At 45.3% G+C, this 15,484-nt stretch overlaps 1 protein-coding gene across 1 annotated transcript in view; it reads left to right on the top strand.

Moving 5' to 3' along the window:
* The first annotated feature begins 4,858 nt into the window (after positions 1–4,858).
* MAP3K5 (mitogen-activated protein kinase kinase kinase 5) overlaps positions 4,859–15,484 on the top strand; it is a 236,587-nt gene continuing 225,961 nt past the window's right edge. Inside the window, exons 1-2 of the mRNA XM_054491631.2 lie at positions 4,859–5,266; positions 5,513–6,191. Coding sequence (XP_054347606.1) covers positions 5,171–5,266; positions 5,513–6,191 — 775 coding nt within the window. The 5' untranslated portion in view covers positions 4,859–5,170. The remainder of the gene's footprint in view (positions 5,267–5,512; positions 6,192–15,484) is intronic.

The raw sequence follows: 15,484 nt of genomic DNA, 5'->3' as shown, positions 1-15,484 counted from the left end.
GCACAAAAATCCTCAACAAAATACCAGCAAACTGAATCTAGCTGCACGCTGAAAAGTTAATTCACCCTGATCAAATAGGCTTGATTCCTAAGATCCAAGGTTGGTTCAACATATGCAAATCAATAAATGTGACTCACCACATAAACAGATTTAAAAACAAAACTAGATGAATATCTCAATAGGTATGGGAAAAGCTTTTGATAAAATCCAACATCACTTCATGATAAAAACCCTCAACAAACTAGGCATCAAAGGAACATACCTCAAAATAATAAGAGCCATTTATGACAAACCCACAGCTAACACATACTGAACAGGCAAAAGCTAAAGACATTCCCCTTAAGAACAGGAACAAGACAGGGATGCCAATTTTCAATATTCCACATAGTACTGGAAGTCCTAGCCACAGCAATCAGGCATGAGAAAGAAATAAAAAGCATTCAAATAATAACAAAAAGGAGTCAGATTATCTCTCTTCCCTGAAGATAAGAATCTTTTTTTTTTTTTGAGACAGAATCTCACTCTGTTACCCAGGCTGGAGTGCAGTGGCATGATCTCGGCTCTTTGCAACCTCCATCTCAAGTAGCTGGGACTGCAGACTACACGTTCAGCTAATTTGCTTTTTAGTATTTTTACTAGAGATGGGGCTTCACTGTGTTGGCCAGGCTGGTCTTGAATTCCTGGCCTCAAGTGATCTACTCACCTTGGCCTTCCAAAGTCCTGGGATTACAGGCATAAGCCACTGCGCCTCATCCCCTGAAGATAAGATTCTATACCTAGACTCCACCAAATGGCTCCTAGAATTGATAAACAATGTCAGTATAGTTTCAGGATACAAAATCAATGTACAAAAATCAGTAGCATTTTCATATACCAATAACGTTCAAGCTGAGAGACAAGTCAAGAACACAGTTCCATTTATAATAGTCACACACACACACACACACACACAAAATCTAGGAATACATCTAATCAAGGAAGTGAAAGATCTCTACAAGAAGAATTACAAAACACTGTTGAAGGAAATCATAGATGACACAAACAAACGGAAAAACATTCCATGCTGATGGATTGGAAGAATCAATATCATTTAAATGGCCACACTGCCCAAAGCAATCTACAGATTCAATGGTATTCCTAAGAAACTACCAACATCATTTTCCACAGAATTAGAAAAACTATTCTACAATTCATATGGAACCAAAAAGGAGCCTGTAGAACAGCAGGAAAAAATAAAATAAAATAAAACCCCAAAAGAGCCTGAATAGCTAAAGCCAAAGCCAGAAGAATCATATTACCCAACTTCAAACTGTACTATAAGGCAACAGTAACCCAAACAGCACGGTACTGGTACAAAAACAGACACTCAGACCAATGGAACAGAATAGAGAACTCAGAAATAAAGCCGTACACCTACAGCCATCTGATCTTCAACAAAGTTGATAAAAATAAGCAATGGGGAAGGACTCCCTGTTCAATAAGTGGTGCTGGCTAGCCTTATGCAGAATAAAACTGGACCCCTACCCATCACCATATACAAAAATTCACTCAAGATGGTTTAAAGATTTAAATGTAAGACCTCAAACCCTAGGAATCATAGAAGAAAACCTAGGAAATACCATTCTAGACATCGGCCTTGGGAAAGAATTTATGACTAAGTCCTGAAAAGCAATTTGCAGCAAAACGAAAAACTGATAAGTGGGACCTAATCTAAACAGCTTCTGCACAACCAAAGAAACTATGAACAGAGTGTGGTGTTATGATACATATTGGTTTTCATCTGCGGTTTCTGGCTTGTAACTCCCATAACCCTTGTTATAGTCTTTTGTTATGTTGAGTGTGTTAGGCCTCAGAGGCAGGCCTCTAATCTTTTCCTGCTCTCCTTTTACCTGCTAACAACCCCCCACCTTTCTGATTGTGGGTCTTAAGACCTTCCCAGGAGAGGGTCCCATTGGATACACATGGACACAAAGATGGGAACAACAGACACTGCGGATGGGAGGGAAGGAGGGAGCAAGGGTTGAAAAACCAACTGTTGGGTGCTATGTCTACTACCTGAGTGACAAAAACAATCGTACCCTAAACTTGAGCATCGTGCAATATATCCATGTAACCTGCACATGTACCCCCGAGTCTAAAATAAAACTTGAAATTACTTTTAAAAAAGCACTATTTTGCATAGCTCAGTGATTTTTAGGAACTCATATGTGCCTTCACAGTGGAAGTGACTGTACTCCTCCCAGAGTATTTTCTTCATATACTTCTTCAAATACCTCCTACACTTCAGAAACTTCTCCAGATTTTCTTCATACTCTTCAACCAAAACAACATGCTGCAACAGCATGAATGTAGAAGCAGAAATGAGAATCCACTGTCATCTATTAAGCCAGACATTAAAAAGATTTGTGAAAATGCACAATGGTGTCACCATTCTTTTTGTTTTGTTTTGCAAAATACTGTTATTTTTCATTAAAGAAATTCACTTCAGCCTTTCAGCTGCCTAATTCAGATCCACAAAAAATCCCACAGCCAAAGGGAACCCTAACTGTAGACTCACCCTCTGGAATCCTGTTCTTTCTTCCAGAATCTTGCCAGCTAGTTCCTCATTATCTCATAACCCTATGCTATGGAAAATAAATTACCTAAACCGTGCCTTTTAGGTAGAAGGAGAATCTCTGGACCAGCCAGAAGCAGCATTTCAGCATTGTATTGGGGTTTGGGTGCCTAACATAAAAAATATATTTAAAGTTGATACATCAAAAAAGCCAGCAAAGTAAAACAAAAAATAAAAATTGTGTATGAAAATGGCTCTGAAAGGATCTGGAAGGAAAGCACAAAGTGAAAGGATATAAAAAGTTATGGCTTTGGAAAATAGCTTGATATATAATCTCAGATTTTGTATTTCTACAGTAAAATGCCACTTGAGCATTTAGGCATTTTGGTTTTCCACACATGACCCTCATCGATTTCCAGAGTTTATGGTTTTTGGTGAGGATAGCAGGGAGGATTATCTTACTCCTACAAGGTTTTGGAGGTTTGACAAGTTGTTGAAAATATTAAAAGGCACATAGCTATTAGTAGCTCACCAACGTTTTGTTTCAGTATAATCACTGATTCACTACCTATTTTACTATTGATATTAATTCCAAAAGCTAGTGTGGCTCACATAGATTCCATTTTACATGAAGAATATAAAGTTTCCTTACTAGAAATTTACTTCTATTATTTTATACACCTTTAGAAAAATCTAATGTCACATTGATTCATTGATACAGTTGTGTAGCGGCGAGGTGTTTTTCCTTATGACTATTTCCTTTGTTCCTTTATTATTTTTTTTAAGATGTGGGTCTCACTATGTTGTCCAGGCTGATCTTGAACTCTTGGGCTCAAGCGATCCTCCCACCTTGGAGAAAATTAAAGAACTCTTTCCTTTAATTCTTTTTCTTTTCTTCTTTTGGGGATAGAGTCTCGCTCCGTCACCCAGTCTAGAGTGCAGTGTCGCCATCTCGGCTCACTGCAACCTCCACCTCCTGGGTTCAAACAATTCTCCTGCCTCAGCCTCCCGAGTAGCTGGGATTAGAGGCGGCCGCCACCACGTCCGGCTAATTTTTGTATTTTTAGTAGAGACGGGGGTTTCAGCATGTTGGCCAGGCTGGTCTCGAACTCCTGACCTCAAGTGATCTGCCCGCCTCGGCCTCCCAAAGTGTTGGGATTACAGGCGTGAGCCACTGAGCCCAGCCTTTCCTTTAATTCTTTACTATTCAACTATTTTATCCTTCCTTCTTACCTAGTTTGAAATGTAATTCATGGCTGGGCTCGGTGGTTCACGCCTGTAATCCCAGCACTTTGGGAGGCCGACGCGGGCGTATTACCTGAGGTCAGGAGTTCGAGACCAGCCTGACCAACATGGTGAACCCCCCCCCCCGTCTCTACTAAAAATACAAAATTAGCCGGCCGTGGTGGTGCATGCCCGTAATCCCAGCTATTCGAAAGGCTGAGGCAGGGGAATCGCTTGAACCCGGGAGGCAGAGGTTGCAGGGAGTCGAAATCGCGCCATTGCGCTCCAGCCCGGGCAAGAAGAGGGAAACTCCGTCTCAAAAAAAAAAAAAAAAAGTAATTTACATTTTCTTCTCCCTTTTTCATAGGACTCACTAGTCTCAGTTCCTGAAGATGGGAAGTACAAAACCTGTTTCTTTATTCAGTTGCAACTTGCACTGGCTTTCCTAACAATTACAGCATTCTGGGGTTCTCTGGGAACTGACACGTCTGTTCTTTGCTCCCCAAATAAGCAGATACTTTTTTTGATTGCTCTTAAACAATCTGGGTATTTCCCTCCCGGCCTTGCATGATGCAGTTTAAAAAATAGACTACGTCACGTTATTCCCCTGTTTCACCTTGTTGATAATTTGTGGAGTCGGGTACAGACTCCATCTTCTATCTTAAGTAAGTATCTGGCGCTTGTGGGGGAATTAAGATCCTAAATGAGAATGCTAAGTCCTTTGGCAGTTGGCACTAATCAATTACTCATTACTGATAACGGAACGAGCCACTGGAAATTTTAAAAGTAAAAGTACATGGGAGAACCTGATCAATTTAGCCAGCCACTTCTGGAGTCCCACAGTCGCTAATGAAGCACCCTTCAGTGTAGGCCCTGGCTCCAGGGCGCTATGTGCAACCACCTGCCTCGCGCAACGTGGGTCTCCCAGAGTCTGTCCTGCCAGCGCCGCGCACGGTCCCAGTCCACCAGGCCGCGAAGGCCCGGAGGGGGGCGCCCTCGTCGCGGGGAACACTGGAAATGCTTCAGGGGCGGACTCCTAGGACCCAGTATTGGCTGGAGGGACTTTTTGCGCCACCCGTAATCGCTTGCGCTCCAGGCCTTCTTAGGTGGGGGCCGGGTGGGTGAAGACTGGGACCCTATACCGCGCGCGGCACTCAGAAGGGCTGGGGTCCGAGGGCCGCAGCGCGGTCAGTTCCGTCCGGGCTCGAGCTTCCTAGCAGCGCCCTCCCTGGGGGCGGGCCCTGACCCTCGGTGCCGCGACGAGTGGGTTACCAGAAGCTGGTGGTGGAAAGGGAGAGCGGCTGCAAGGAACGACGAGGCTGGCGCGGGGACCACGCCGCGGAGGCGATCGAAAGAGAAACGAGGCCAGGCAAGGAGGAGGAAATCCAGCCGATGAAGGCGAGCTGCCGCGGAGGAGGGAGGAGGGTCCTTTCGGCTGCAGCTGCTGCTGTTCCGGGACGCCGTCCGGGGAGCCAGCCCGCTCGTAAGGTGCGCGCCAGGTAGCTCCGCACCCAGGGGGCGCCCTTCCTGGCCCCTCCCAGAGCGGCCGGGACGGAAGAAGCTGCGCGGCGCGGCGCGGCGGGTGGCGAGGGCGGGCTGCACCCCGAGCGCGGCGCCCTTGAGCTGCACCGCGGCGCAGGTTTGCGAGCCGACTTGTCAGCCGGCCAAGAAAAGGAAGCTCCGTCCCTTCCCGCTCACCCGGCTTCCCCACCCCTTGTACTCTAAACCCTGCAGAGGGCGAGCGGCGCGGCCACGGAGGCGCCGAGGAGGAGCGAGCCGCCGCCGGGCAGCGGCGTGCCCTCGGGGGAGAGGGCGCCGGAGAGGAGGCGGCGGCGCGGCGGCGAGGGCGCGGCGCGCGATGGCAGCTGCTTAGCCCGGCGGGCGCGGAGCAGCCCCGAGCTGTGGCTGGCCAGGCGGTGCGGCTGGGCGGGGGACGCCGCCGCCGTTGCTGCCCGGCCCGGAGAGATGAGCACGGAGGCGGACGAGGGCATCACTTTCTCCGTGCCGCCCTTCGCCCCCTCGGGCTTCTGCACCATCCCCGAGGGCGGCATCTGTAGGAGGGGAGGAGCGGCGGCGGTGGGCGAGGGCGAGGAGCACCAGCTGCCACCGCCGCCGCCGGGCAGCTTCTGGAACGTGGAGAGCGCCGCTGCCCCTGGCATCGGTTGTCCGGCGGCCACCTCCGCGAGCAGTGCCACCCGAGGCCGGGGCAGCTCTGTTGGCGGGGGCAGCCGACGGACCACGGTGGCATATGTGATCAACGAAGCGAGCCAGGGGCAACTGGTGGTGGCCGAGAGCGAGGCCCTGCAGAGCTTGCGGGAGGCGTGCGAGACAGTGGGCGCCACCCTGGAAACCCTGCATTTTGGGAAACTCGACTTTGGAGAAACCACCGTACTGGACCGCTTTTACAATGCAGGTGCGTGTGTGACCCCTTTCCCATCCCGCGCGGTTGGGACCCGCGTTTAATCTGGCCGTCTGCGGGGCATTTCATTTTTCTGGGCGGGAAGCATTTACTTCTTGCCCCACTTTGGGGGCAGCGAGCGCCGCTGCGTGACTGCTCCTGTCGCTCGCCGCTCCGGAGAGAGCGTGTGTGCTTGTGCAAGAGTCTGTGTGTATTTGTGCGAGAGACCCATGGATCCACCCACCACCCAGCGCTGGAGCCCTGGGTCCATGCGATCGACTTGAACTGTTCTCCAGCAGTGTGAGGTATTTGCCCCAGTCAGTGTTTCTCCTTTCAGTGTCTCGGTTTCGCTTCTGTGAGGTTTGGTCCCTGTTTTCTTTCTGCATATACCTGTGACCGTTTTAGATGAGGTTCTCTTTTTCTCTGTGTAGTTTTGAGAGTACGGGAACGATGACATACCATGCACGCAGAGTGTAACTATGTTAATTTGCATGCCATGTGATGATCTTCCCAACTCACCTTACCTTCAGTAAGTTTTAGTAGCTTGAATTTCCTCTCACCAACCCAGACTTTGAAGTAATTACAGTGCTTCCAAAGGCAATAACATTACAACTTACACTGAACTTGTGTGGTATCTTTGTAAGGATTTTGGTGAAAGAACCAGGGCCTGTTTTTTATTACCCCATAAACCATGGTGGGCTAGAAAGTTTATAATTTAACATTATCTAAAACACCTGTCTGCTATCCTAATAATAAGATTAGTTTGGCCATTAAAGTGATTGCTAGCATAATCCATGAAAGAAATGTATCTTTCAACCTATCTCAAATTTCAGAAAATGTTAAGGCAGTTCTAGTAACTGAAGCAATTAGCCGTTAGCAAATGTTAGGAATAATACCATGTTATGGAAATTAACCTTTAGTTCCCTGTACGTCCAGTGTTGAGAATATATACATATTTATGTTTACATTTGTGGGTAAAAACTTGGTTTAATAGTTTCAAAACAATACACTTCTTGCATTTGTGATCACATAAAAGGCTTTATTTCCCAATCTTGTTTTCAATTCTGATTCTCTTCAGTGTCTTCTAAACACCTGAAGTAGGCTTATGTCAGTTTTGGAATTCAGCCAAAGCTGAATATTTTAAGAACAACAAGAACTTCATGTTAAGGAAGCCAGACTAAATAAACTAGGACTTTCTGGTTCTGGTATTTTTAAAATAGTTTTGGTCTTCATAACTGAGCATGGCTATAATATAGCTTGATTCTTTGGGTAGCTTGCTATAAAAGTTACATCAACATAACTTTTCTAAAAATTGTAGCACTCTTATTTTTGGATTATAATTTGGAAGAAGCTTCAAAGAATTAAAAGATATGAGAGGAAAATACCCAACTGAACACTTGAGCCTATTTTTATTGCACTGATTGGGCGTTTTTTTCTAGGGCTCTAGAAAAAGAAATGTTAAACTCTAAGCTAATTTGAAAGAAACTTTCCTAACAAGGCTTGGTTTCTGTTATTCTCCAAGTACTGTCTCTGGGAAAGGGAGAGAGAATGATTCGAAGGGAGCTGAAGTTTGAGTGTATTTCATTGAATCCTCCAAACAAGCCTGTGAAGGAAGTACTTACTTACCTTCTTAGGTGAGAAAACCCAGGGATCCCTAACTGGCCCTAGGATTCATAGGGAGTAAGTGGCCAATGCAGGATTCCACTTCAGGTGGCTGACCTTAAAAGGTAGTGCTTGGGCCAGGCGTGGTGGCTCACGCCTGTAATCCCGGCACTTTGGGAGGCCAAGGCGGGTGGATCACCTGAGGTCAGGAGATCCAGGCCAGCCTCCTGGCCAACACGGTGAAACCCCGTCTCTACTAAAATGACAAAAATTAGCCAGGCATGGTGGTGCACACCTGTAGTCCTAGCTACTCAGGAGGCTGAGACAGGATAATCACTTGAACCTAGGAGGCAGAGGTTGCAGTGAGCTGAGATTGTACCACTGCACTACAGACTGGGTGACAGAATGAGACTCTGTCTCAAAAAAAAAAAAAAAAAAAAAGGTCGTGCTTGGCCCTTGCTTCCTCCATTTAGGTGGGCTGAGTTACTCTCAGAATCAAGGGAAGCTCCCTATCTTGGAATCATATGAGTGAGCTTGCAAAGATCTTACCAGGCGTTTAGGTGCATATGGAATAGTGGGGAGGGCGTGCTCTCGGAAGCCTCTTGTTCCTGGGCCCGCTCTGTCCCTTCGTACTGCTTCTTTCAACCTAGACAGGTCTCGGTTTAACCCCTGCCCATCTGGGTGGCATGAACTCCCAGGATGAGTGCCCTCTCAGTCAGCATGAAAGCATGAAAATGTGACAGAATGAAGGTAGTGCATCAGTTTTATCCAAACCCTTTGTTTTTGTTTTTATTTTATTTTATTTTATTTGTTTTAGAGACAGGGTCTCACTCTGTTTCCCAGCCTGGAGTGCAGTGGCATGATCATGGTTCACTGCTGGCTCGAACTCCTGGGCTCTAGTGAGCCTCCTGCCTCAGCCTCCTGAGTAGCTGGGACTATAGGCATGAACCACCATGCTGGGCTAATTTTATTTTATTTTACTATTTTTTTTTGTAGAGACGGGGTCTTGCTATGTTGCCCAGACAGGTCTCAAACCTGGCCTCAAGCAGTCCTCCCACCTTGGCCGCCCAAAGTGTTGGGATTACAGGTGTGAGCCCTGCACCCAGCCTCCCTTTGTTTTTTCTAAACTAAGGGCCGTGGAGTTTGATGGTAGTAGAACTTACTTTCTTCTGACTTCTAAGTGGTCTTGTTCTTCCCCACTAGGGGTTGACAAACTTCTGTAGAGGTCCAGATACCAAATATTTTAGACTTTGCAGTTTTTAAAAAACTTTTATTTCAGAATCAGAGGGTGTTTGTGCAGGTTTGTTTAAGAAATATATTGTGTGATGCTGAGGTTTGGGGTATGAATGAAAAAAATAATTTCATTGTACCCAATAGGTAGTTTTTCAGCCCCCTCTCTTTTCTCCTTCTAGTAGTCCCCACTGTCTGTCGTTCCCATCTTTAAGCCTTTTTTTTTTTTTTTTTTTTGAGACGGAGTCTCGCTCTGTTGCCCAGGCTGGAATGCAGTGGCGTGATCTTGGCTCCCCATAACCTCTGCCTCCCAGGTTCAAGCGATTCTCCTGCTTCAACCTCTCGAGTAGCTGGGACTACAGCCTCACGTCACCATGCCTGGCTAATTTTTGTATTTTTAGTAGAGACAGGGTTTCACCATGTTGGCCAGGCTGGCCTCGAACTCCTGACCTCACGATCTGCCCACCTTGGCCTCACAAAGTGCTGGGATTACAGGCGTGAGCCACCGCGCCCAGCCTCCCATCTTTAAGTTTACTTGTACCTAGTGTTTAGCTCCCACTTACGAGTGAGAACATGCAATATCTGGTTTTGGTGTCTTTTTGGTAGAACAATTTATTTTCCTTTGGGTATATACCTAGTAATGGGATTGCTGGGTCGAACGGTAGTTCAGCTCTTAGTTCTTTGAGAACTCTCCAAATTACTTTCCACGGTGGCAGGACTGATTTACATTCTCACCAACAGTGTGTAAGTGTTCCCTTTTCTCTGCAGCCTCGCCAATATCTGTTATTTTTTGACTTTTTAACAAAAGCCATTCTGACTGGTGTGAGATGTTATCTCATTGTGGTTTTGATTTGCATTTCTCTGATGATTAGTGATGATGAACATTTTTTCGTAAGTTTGTTGGCTGCTTGTATGCCTTCTTCTGAGAAGTGTCTGTTGATATCTTTTGCCTACTTTTTAATGGGGTTATTTGTTTTTTTGCTTGTTGATTTGTAGACCTTTCTTAAATGTGTAGTTTGTGAATATTTTCTCCCATTGTGAGGGTTGTCTGTTTACTCTCTTAATAGTGTCTCTTTAGTTGTGTAGAAGCTCTTTAGTTTAATTAGGTCCCATTTGTCATTTTTGTTTTTTTTGTTTTTTTTTTTTGTTTTTTTTTTTTTTTTTTTTTTTTTTTTTTTTGAGACGGAGTCTCGCTGTTGCCCAGGCTGGAGTGTGGTGGCGCGATCTCGGCTCACTGCAGGCTCCGCCCCCCGGGGTTCACGCCATTCTCCTGCCTCAGCCTCCCGAGTAGCTGGGACTACAGGCACCCGCCACCTCGCCCGGCTAATTTTTTGTATTTTTAGTAGAGACGGGGTTTCACCGTGTTAGCCAGGATAGTCTCGATCTCCTGACCTTGTGATCCGCCCGCCTCGGCCTCCCAAAGTGCTGGGATTACAGGCGTGAGCCACCGCACCCGGCCTGTCATTTTTGTTTTTGTTGCAATTACTTTTGAGGACTTAGTCATAAATTCTTCCCCAAGGCTGATGCAGAATGGTATTTCCTGGGCTTTCTTCTAGGATTCTTATGGTTTGAGGTCTTACATTTAAACCTTAATCCATCTTGAATGAATTTTTGTATATGGTGATAGATAGGTGTCCAATTTTATTCTGCATATGGCTAGCCAGCACCATTTATTGAATAGGGAGTCCTTTCTCCATTACTTACTTTGTCGACTTTGTTGAAGATCAGATGGTTTTAGGTGTGTGGTTTCATTTCTTGAGGTCTCTTTCACAACTTCTCAACTCTGCCCTGTTACTCAAGAGCAGCCATAAACAGGACCTAAACAAATGATCGTGACTGTGTTCCAACCAAACTTTATTCATGGACACTGCAATTTGAACTTCATATACCTCACAAAGTATGATTTCTTGTTTTATAGCCATTTTAAAATGTAAAAACCATTCTTAGCTTGCAAGCCATACTCAAAAACAGGTGGCCCACAGGATTTGGCCCCTGCGCCATGCTGACCTTTGCTCTACACCCACGACCTATACTTGAAAGTTGAATTTTTATGAGATAGTGGGAAGAACATGGTCCCTCATATTAGATCCGAATTTTCATCCCAGCTCTGCTGTGAACTATGTAATTGTGAGAACGGCCCTTCATTGCCTCCAGTGGTGTTTCTTTGCCTGTAAAATTGACCAGGGTTAGAAATGAAGGGGGAATTGAACACAATTTTTAGGATTCCCTTATTTAATCCTGTGAATTTACAAAGGCAAGGCGGCATGGGATGCAGGCACAAAGTATTAGAATAGCATTTTCAAGGTTTGACTTCGGGTCCTGATTCTTTTCTAACTTGGAGCAAGTCATTTAAAGCCTCAGAAAAGAGTGGAGTGTTGGAATAATTGGTATCTGAGATTCCCTCCAGCTCTCAAATTCTGTACTTTAAAATGACAACATTATTAAGACAAATGAATCATTTCAGCTTGTAGAGATTAAATGAACTGCTTGTATATATCATATTCCTGCCCCTGAAGAGCTCAGAGTTGGTGGGGAGGGCAGGCCAATGCCTTTGCCTTAGCAGTGCCTCTGTGCCAGGATGCTGGGCTCCCAGGAATCAGCTTCAAAAATCAGATTGAGGGTGCAGGGGGTTCAAGGGTAGCGTCTTATGCTTGTTTTTTGTTTGCTTTTTTCCTTTTTGTGGAGAATGGGGTCTTGCTATATTGCCCAGGCGGGTCTCAATTTCCTGGGCTCAAGCTATCCTCCTGCCTCTGCCTCCCTAAGAGCTGGGATTACAGGCATAAGCCACCACACCTGGCAAGGGGTAGCTTCTTAAAGGAGGTGACACCTGAAGTGAAATGGCAGGGTAAGCAAGGAGAGCCTAATGAAGGTCTCAGCGTTTACATGGGAAACAGTGATGTTCGAATAGCTCAACCTAATGGAGTGAGTAAGAACTTAGTCCCAGCTACTCGGGAGGCTGAGGTGGGAGGATCCCTTGAGCCTGGGAGGCTGAGGCTGCAGTGAGGTGAGATCCTGCTACTGCAGTCCAGCCTGGGTGACAGAATGAGACCCGGTTTCAAAAACAAAAAAAAAACAAAAAAAGAAGAACTTAAAGTTTGGTAACATTTTTAATAAACTTTCCCAATCTTTGTGTACTGGTGTCTTTAAAAAGAATAGGTTGCAAGTTAAAGGTTTTCACTGATTTTTTCTCGATCTGTTTACTATTTAACTATATTTTAATTTCTTCTTTGACTACAGTTGTCATTTGCTTTTTCATTTTTTTTCTGAGGTGAAACTAATGCTCTGTCAATGCTTTTATGAAAATTCATCTTATTTACGTATACAAGAGACTGTCACTCAGAGACAGCAAAGCCAAGCTGACAATACCCCTTCTTTGTCCTCTGCATTGTAGGCAGAAAATTCCGTAAAAGCTAAGAGATGTCAATACTGTTGTGTTGCCCTGTGTAGGTGGACAGATCCCAAATGGGAAGCTTTCCAAATTTTTTTTTTTTTTGAGATGGAGTTTTGCTCTTGTCGCCCAGGCTGGAGTGCAGTGGCTCGATCTCGGCTCACTGCAATCTCTGCTTCCTGGGTTCAAGTGATTCTCCTCCCTCAGCCTCCTGAGTAGCTAGGATTACAGCCATGTGCCACCACATCCAGCTAATTTTTTTGTATTATTAGTAGAGACAGGGTTTCACCTTGTTGGCCAGACTGGTCTCAAACTCCTGACCTCAGGAGTGATCCGCCTGCCTTGGCCTCCCAAAGTACTGGGATTACAGGCGTGAGCCACCGCGCCCAGCCCTAATTTTTTTTTTTAAATACATCAATTCTGTTATTCTCTCGTTTTGCTTATGAAAACACTGAACCATAAAGAGGTTATATTCATTCATTCAGGTTAAATGTTTGAAGGTTCTTGCTTGGAGCACACTTTTCTTAGAAACAGTATTGCACATGGTGGTCAGATTCTGGGACTAGCCTATAAGAAGCCTGGTTAACACAGTTTATGGAACCATTCACCATTTTAAACATTCGGGAAAATTCTGTTTCTAAAACCTAAAACCGGGACTTTTCTTTTGTATTAGAGCAGTGACTTTTGCTTTCATCCAGCTCTGAGTAGCATCTTGGCCAGATGTAGGAGAAGCATCAACTTGGAGTGGTGAAGGTGGTGGGGCTGTGGTGAGGAAGGGGACAAAGGGAAGATCAGGTGGCTTCAGGGAGAACCGGGATGCTGTGTGAAGGAGGAGGCAATGCCAGCAGGAGATCCAGCAACACTTTCACTTCCTTTAGGCTTCTTCCCCTTCTACTTCCTGCCGATTTAAGACCCAGGGATGCTGCTGTGCTCAAGGCCACCTCACTCCCTCAGTGGACACAGAGTTAGCTTGGCTGCCTGCTTCCCATTTCCTTGCCACCAGCCTTCACATCCGCCCGGGCCTTTCAGCTTGGCTCACTGCAGATTGCAATCTCTTACTCAGCCTTTCACCCTGTAGCAATCATAGGTAACAGGAAGGAAGCACATGCTAGTTAAAATTGCAAGAACTTAGCTTTTCTATTCTCATCCATGGTATGTTCCCACTTTACTTGAGCTTGTGACAAAAGTCGCCCATGTGTTAATATGCCATCTCGCTGGAGAGGCATCTGCCCTTGCCAGGCTTTGGCTCCAACTTGCTTCCAGCAAAGCTCCTTAGGACTTCTAATCTTATTTGGTAAAACAATAAAACAAAACAGAACATAACCTTGTATCCCATCTATCCCAGATGGAGAAGTTCTTGAAAATTTTCCAGCCCACTTCTGCATTTCTACTTTCAATATACTTTCCAAGTATATCATCTCATATATTTTGAAGGAGAGGGTAAAGTCTGTATGTCCTAAATAGTGGTTCCCAAGAACCAGTTAAAAAAATATGGAGGACTGACATGTGTTTGCCAACATTTAAATTTTTCCAAGTAAGAGTATTATAAGTAGAGAAAGTGAGGAAAATTGAGAGAGAGAAAGAGAGACAGAGAGACCAAAGAAAATCAACAACCAGCCACCTATTGCCATGATTTCTTATAAAGGAAAGTTTTATGTTAAAAAAAAATTAGGGGGGGACATAACCTTAGAATGAAGGGCAGATCTTCACATACAGAAAATGTATGGAAAAACTCATGACTTATTATTTATTTTTCCCATTTCTCCATGGATGAGTGAAAACTTTATCACACCAGTCAACAGAGTTGTGTTTGAGAGCCTCTGATTGGAACTGCCCTGCAGCCCCTTCCCACCTTTCAGCCACTGCTTCACGTGAGAAACGAACCTTGGTAAAATTATCAAAAGAGCAAACGTAGATAAACTCATAAGGGAAAACTCTGGTTAGGAAAGGATTTAAAAAAAAATCCCAGTGGTGTCCAATACATGGTTTTTCTCTGAGCTGTTCACGTTCCCTGGCACACCATTGCAGCAGCTGCCACCCACCCCACACAAACTGACAGCACTGCTGCTTCTTGCTTTCTTGGATAATGGGTCAATTAAGGCAAAACCATAATTTTTTTAAAAGAGCTTAACTAGAAAATTGGACGGAAAAAAGCAAAATCAAAAAGAAAACTCCAGAGCACAAAAATAGTTTTTAGAATACCAATTTCTTACCCCACATCATCAACTGCATGTTGTCATGACCGGCTCTGCTTCCTGGGCTGCCAGGATCCTGGTTTCTTTCCTTAATTTGGTCACCTTTTGTCTGCTTGAGACATTATCAGTTGGTAGTTCGAGCTGGTTCCATCTCTGGGTGAAGCCTGTGCGTTTTAGAAGCGCATAACACAGGCTTGTCTCACCAGTGGCCTTGGCTGGAGCCAGGCTTTTGGGAGTTCTCTGTTTATAGGGCAGTTCCCCTCTGGTGGCAATAAGAACTGTGCCCTACTTCTTGTTTCAGAGGTCTGGTTAGAGGCCCATTCAGTTCCTGTTTCTGGTTTGCAGGATAAAATTGGTTCACACTTTCTTTGTGGAGTGGTGGGAGATGGACAAGCACAAAGTCCAGGAAATGTGCAAGTCTCTCCAGCATGAGGTACCAACCGTGCCTGCTTTCCAAGTACTTCCTCCAAGTGGTCCCTTCAAACACCACCCCAAGCCAGGAAAGTAGAGAACTGTAGGAAAATACATCATTGGCTACTGACTCCACGGCTGACAGTGTGCTGTGCAGTGATGGCCCCTCCCAGGAGGCCATTCGAGGGCCTTTTATCACACACTCCCCTTTCTGTCACCCGTGGGACCCTCACTTTGGCTGTAGAACATGCCAGCATTTGCCCCACTCCACCTGGGGCAAGATGAGAGTGGGAAATGTGGTGGAGGCGGGCAGTGTTGCAGGAACCCACAGCTATGTGGTTATCAGAAGAAACTGGGAACCCACAGCTTTGGGAAAAATATATCTTGAAGACAGCCTCATCTTCCTGTAATTTGGATATAGGTAGTTGGGGAAACTCGCTAGATATGAGAAAGATACCCTTATTTTCAGGGAGTAAAATTAA

This window comes from Pongo pygmaeus, chromosome 5 (genome assembly GCF_028885625.2).
Source record: "Pongo pygmaeus isolate AG05252 chromosome 5, NHGRI_mPonPyg2-v2.0_pri, whole genome shotgun sequence".
In the NCBI taxonomy this organism is placed as follows: domain Eukaryota; kingdom Metazoa; phylum Chordata; class Mammalia; order Primates; family Hominidae; genus Pongo; species Pongo pygmaeus.
This window is presented reverse-complemented; position numbering and strand designations above follow the sequence as displayed.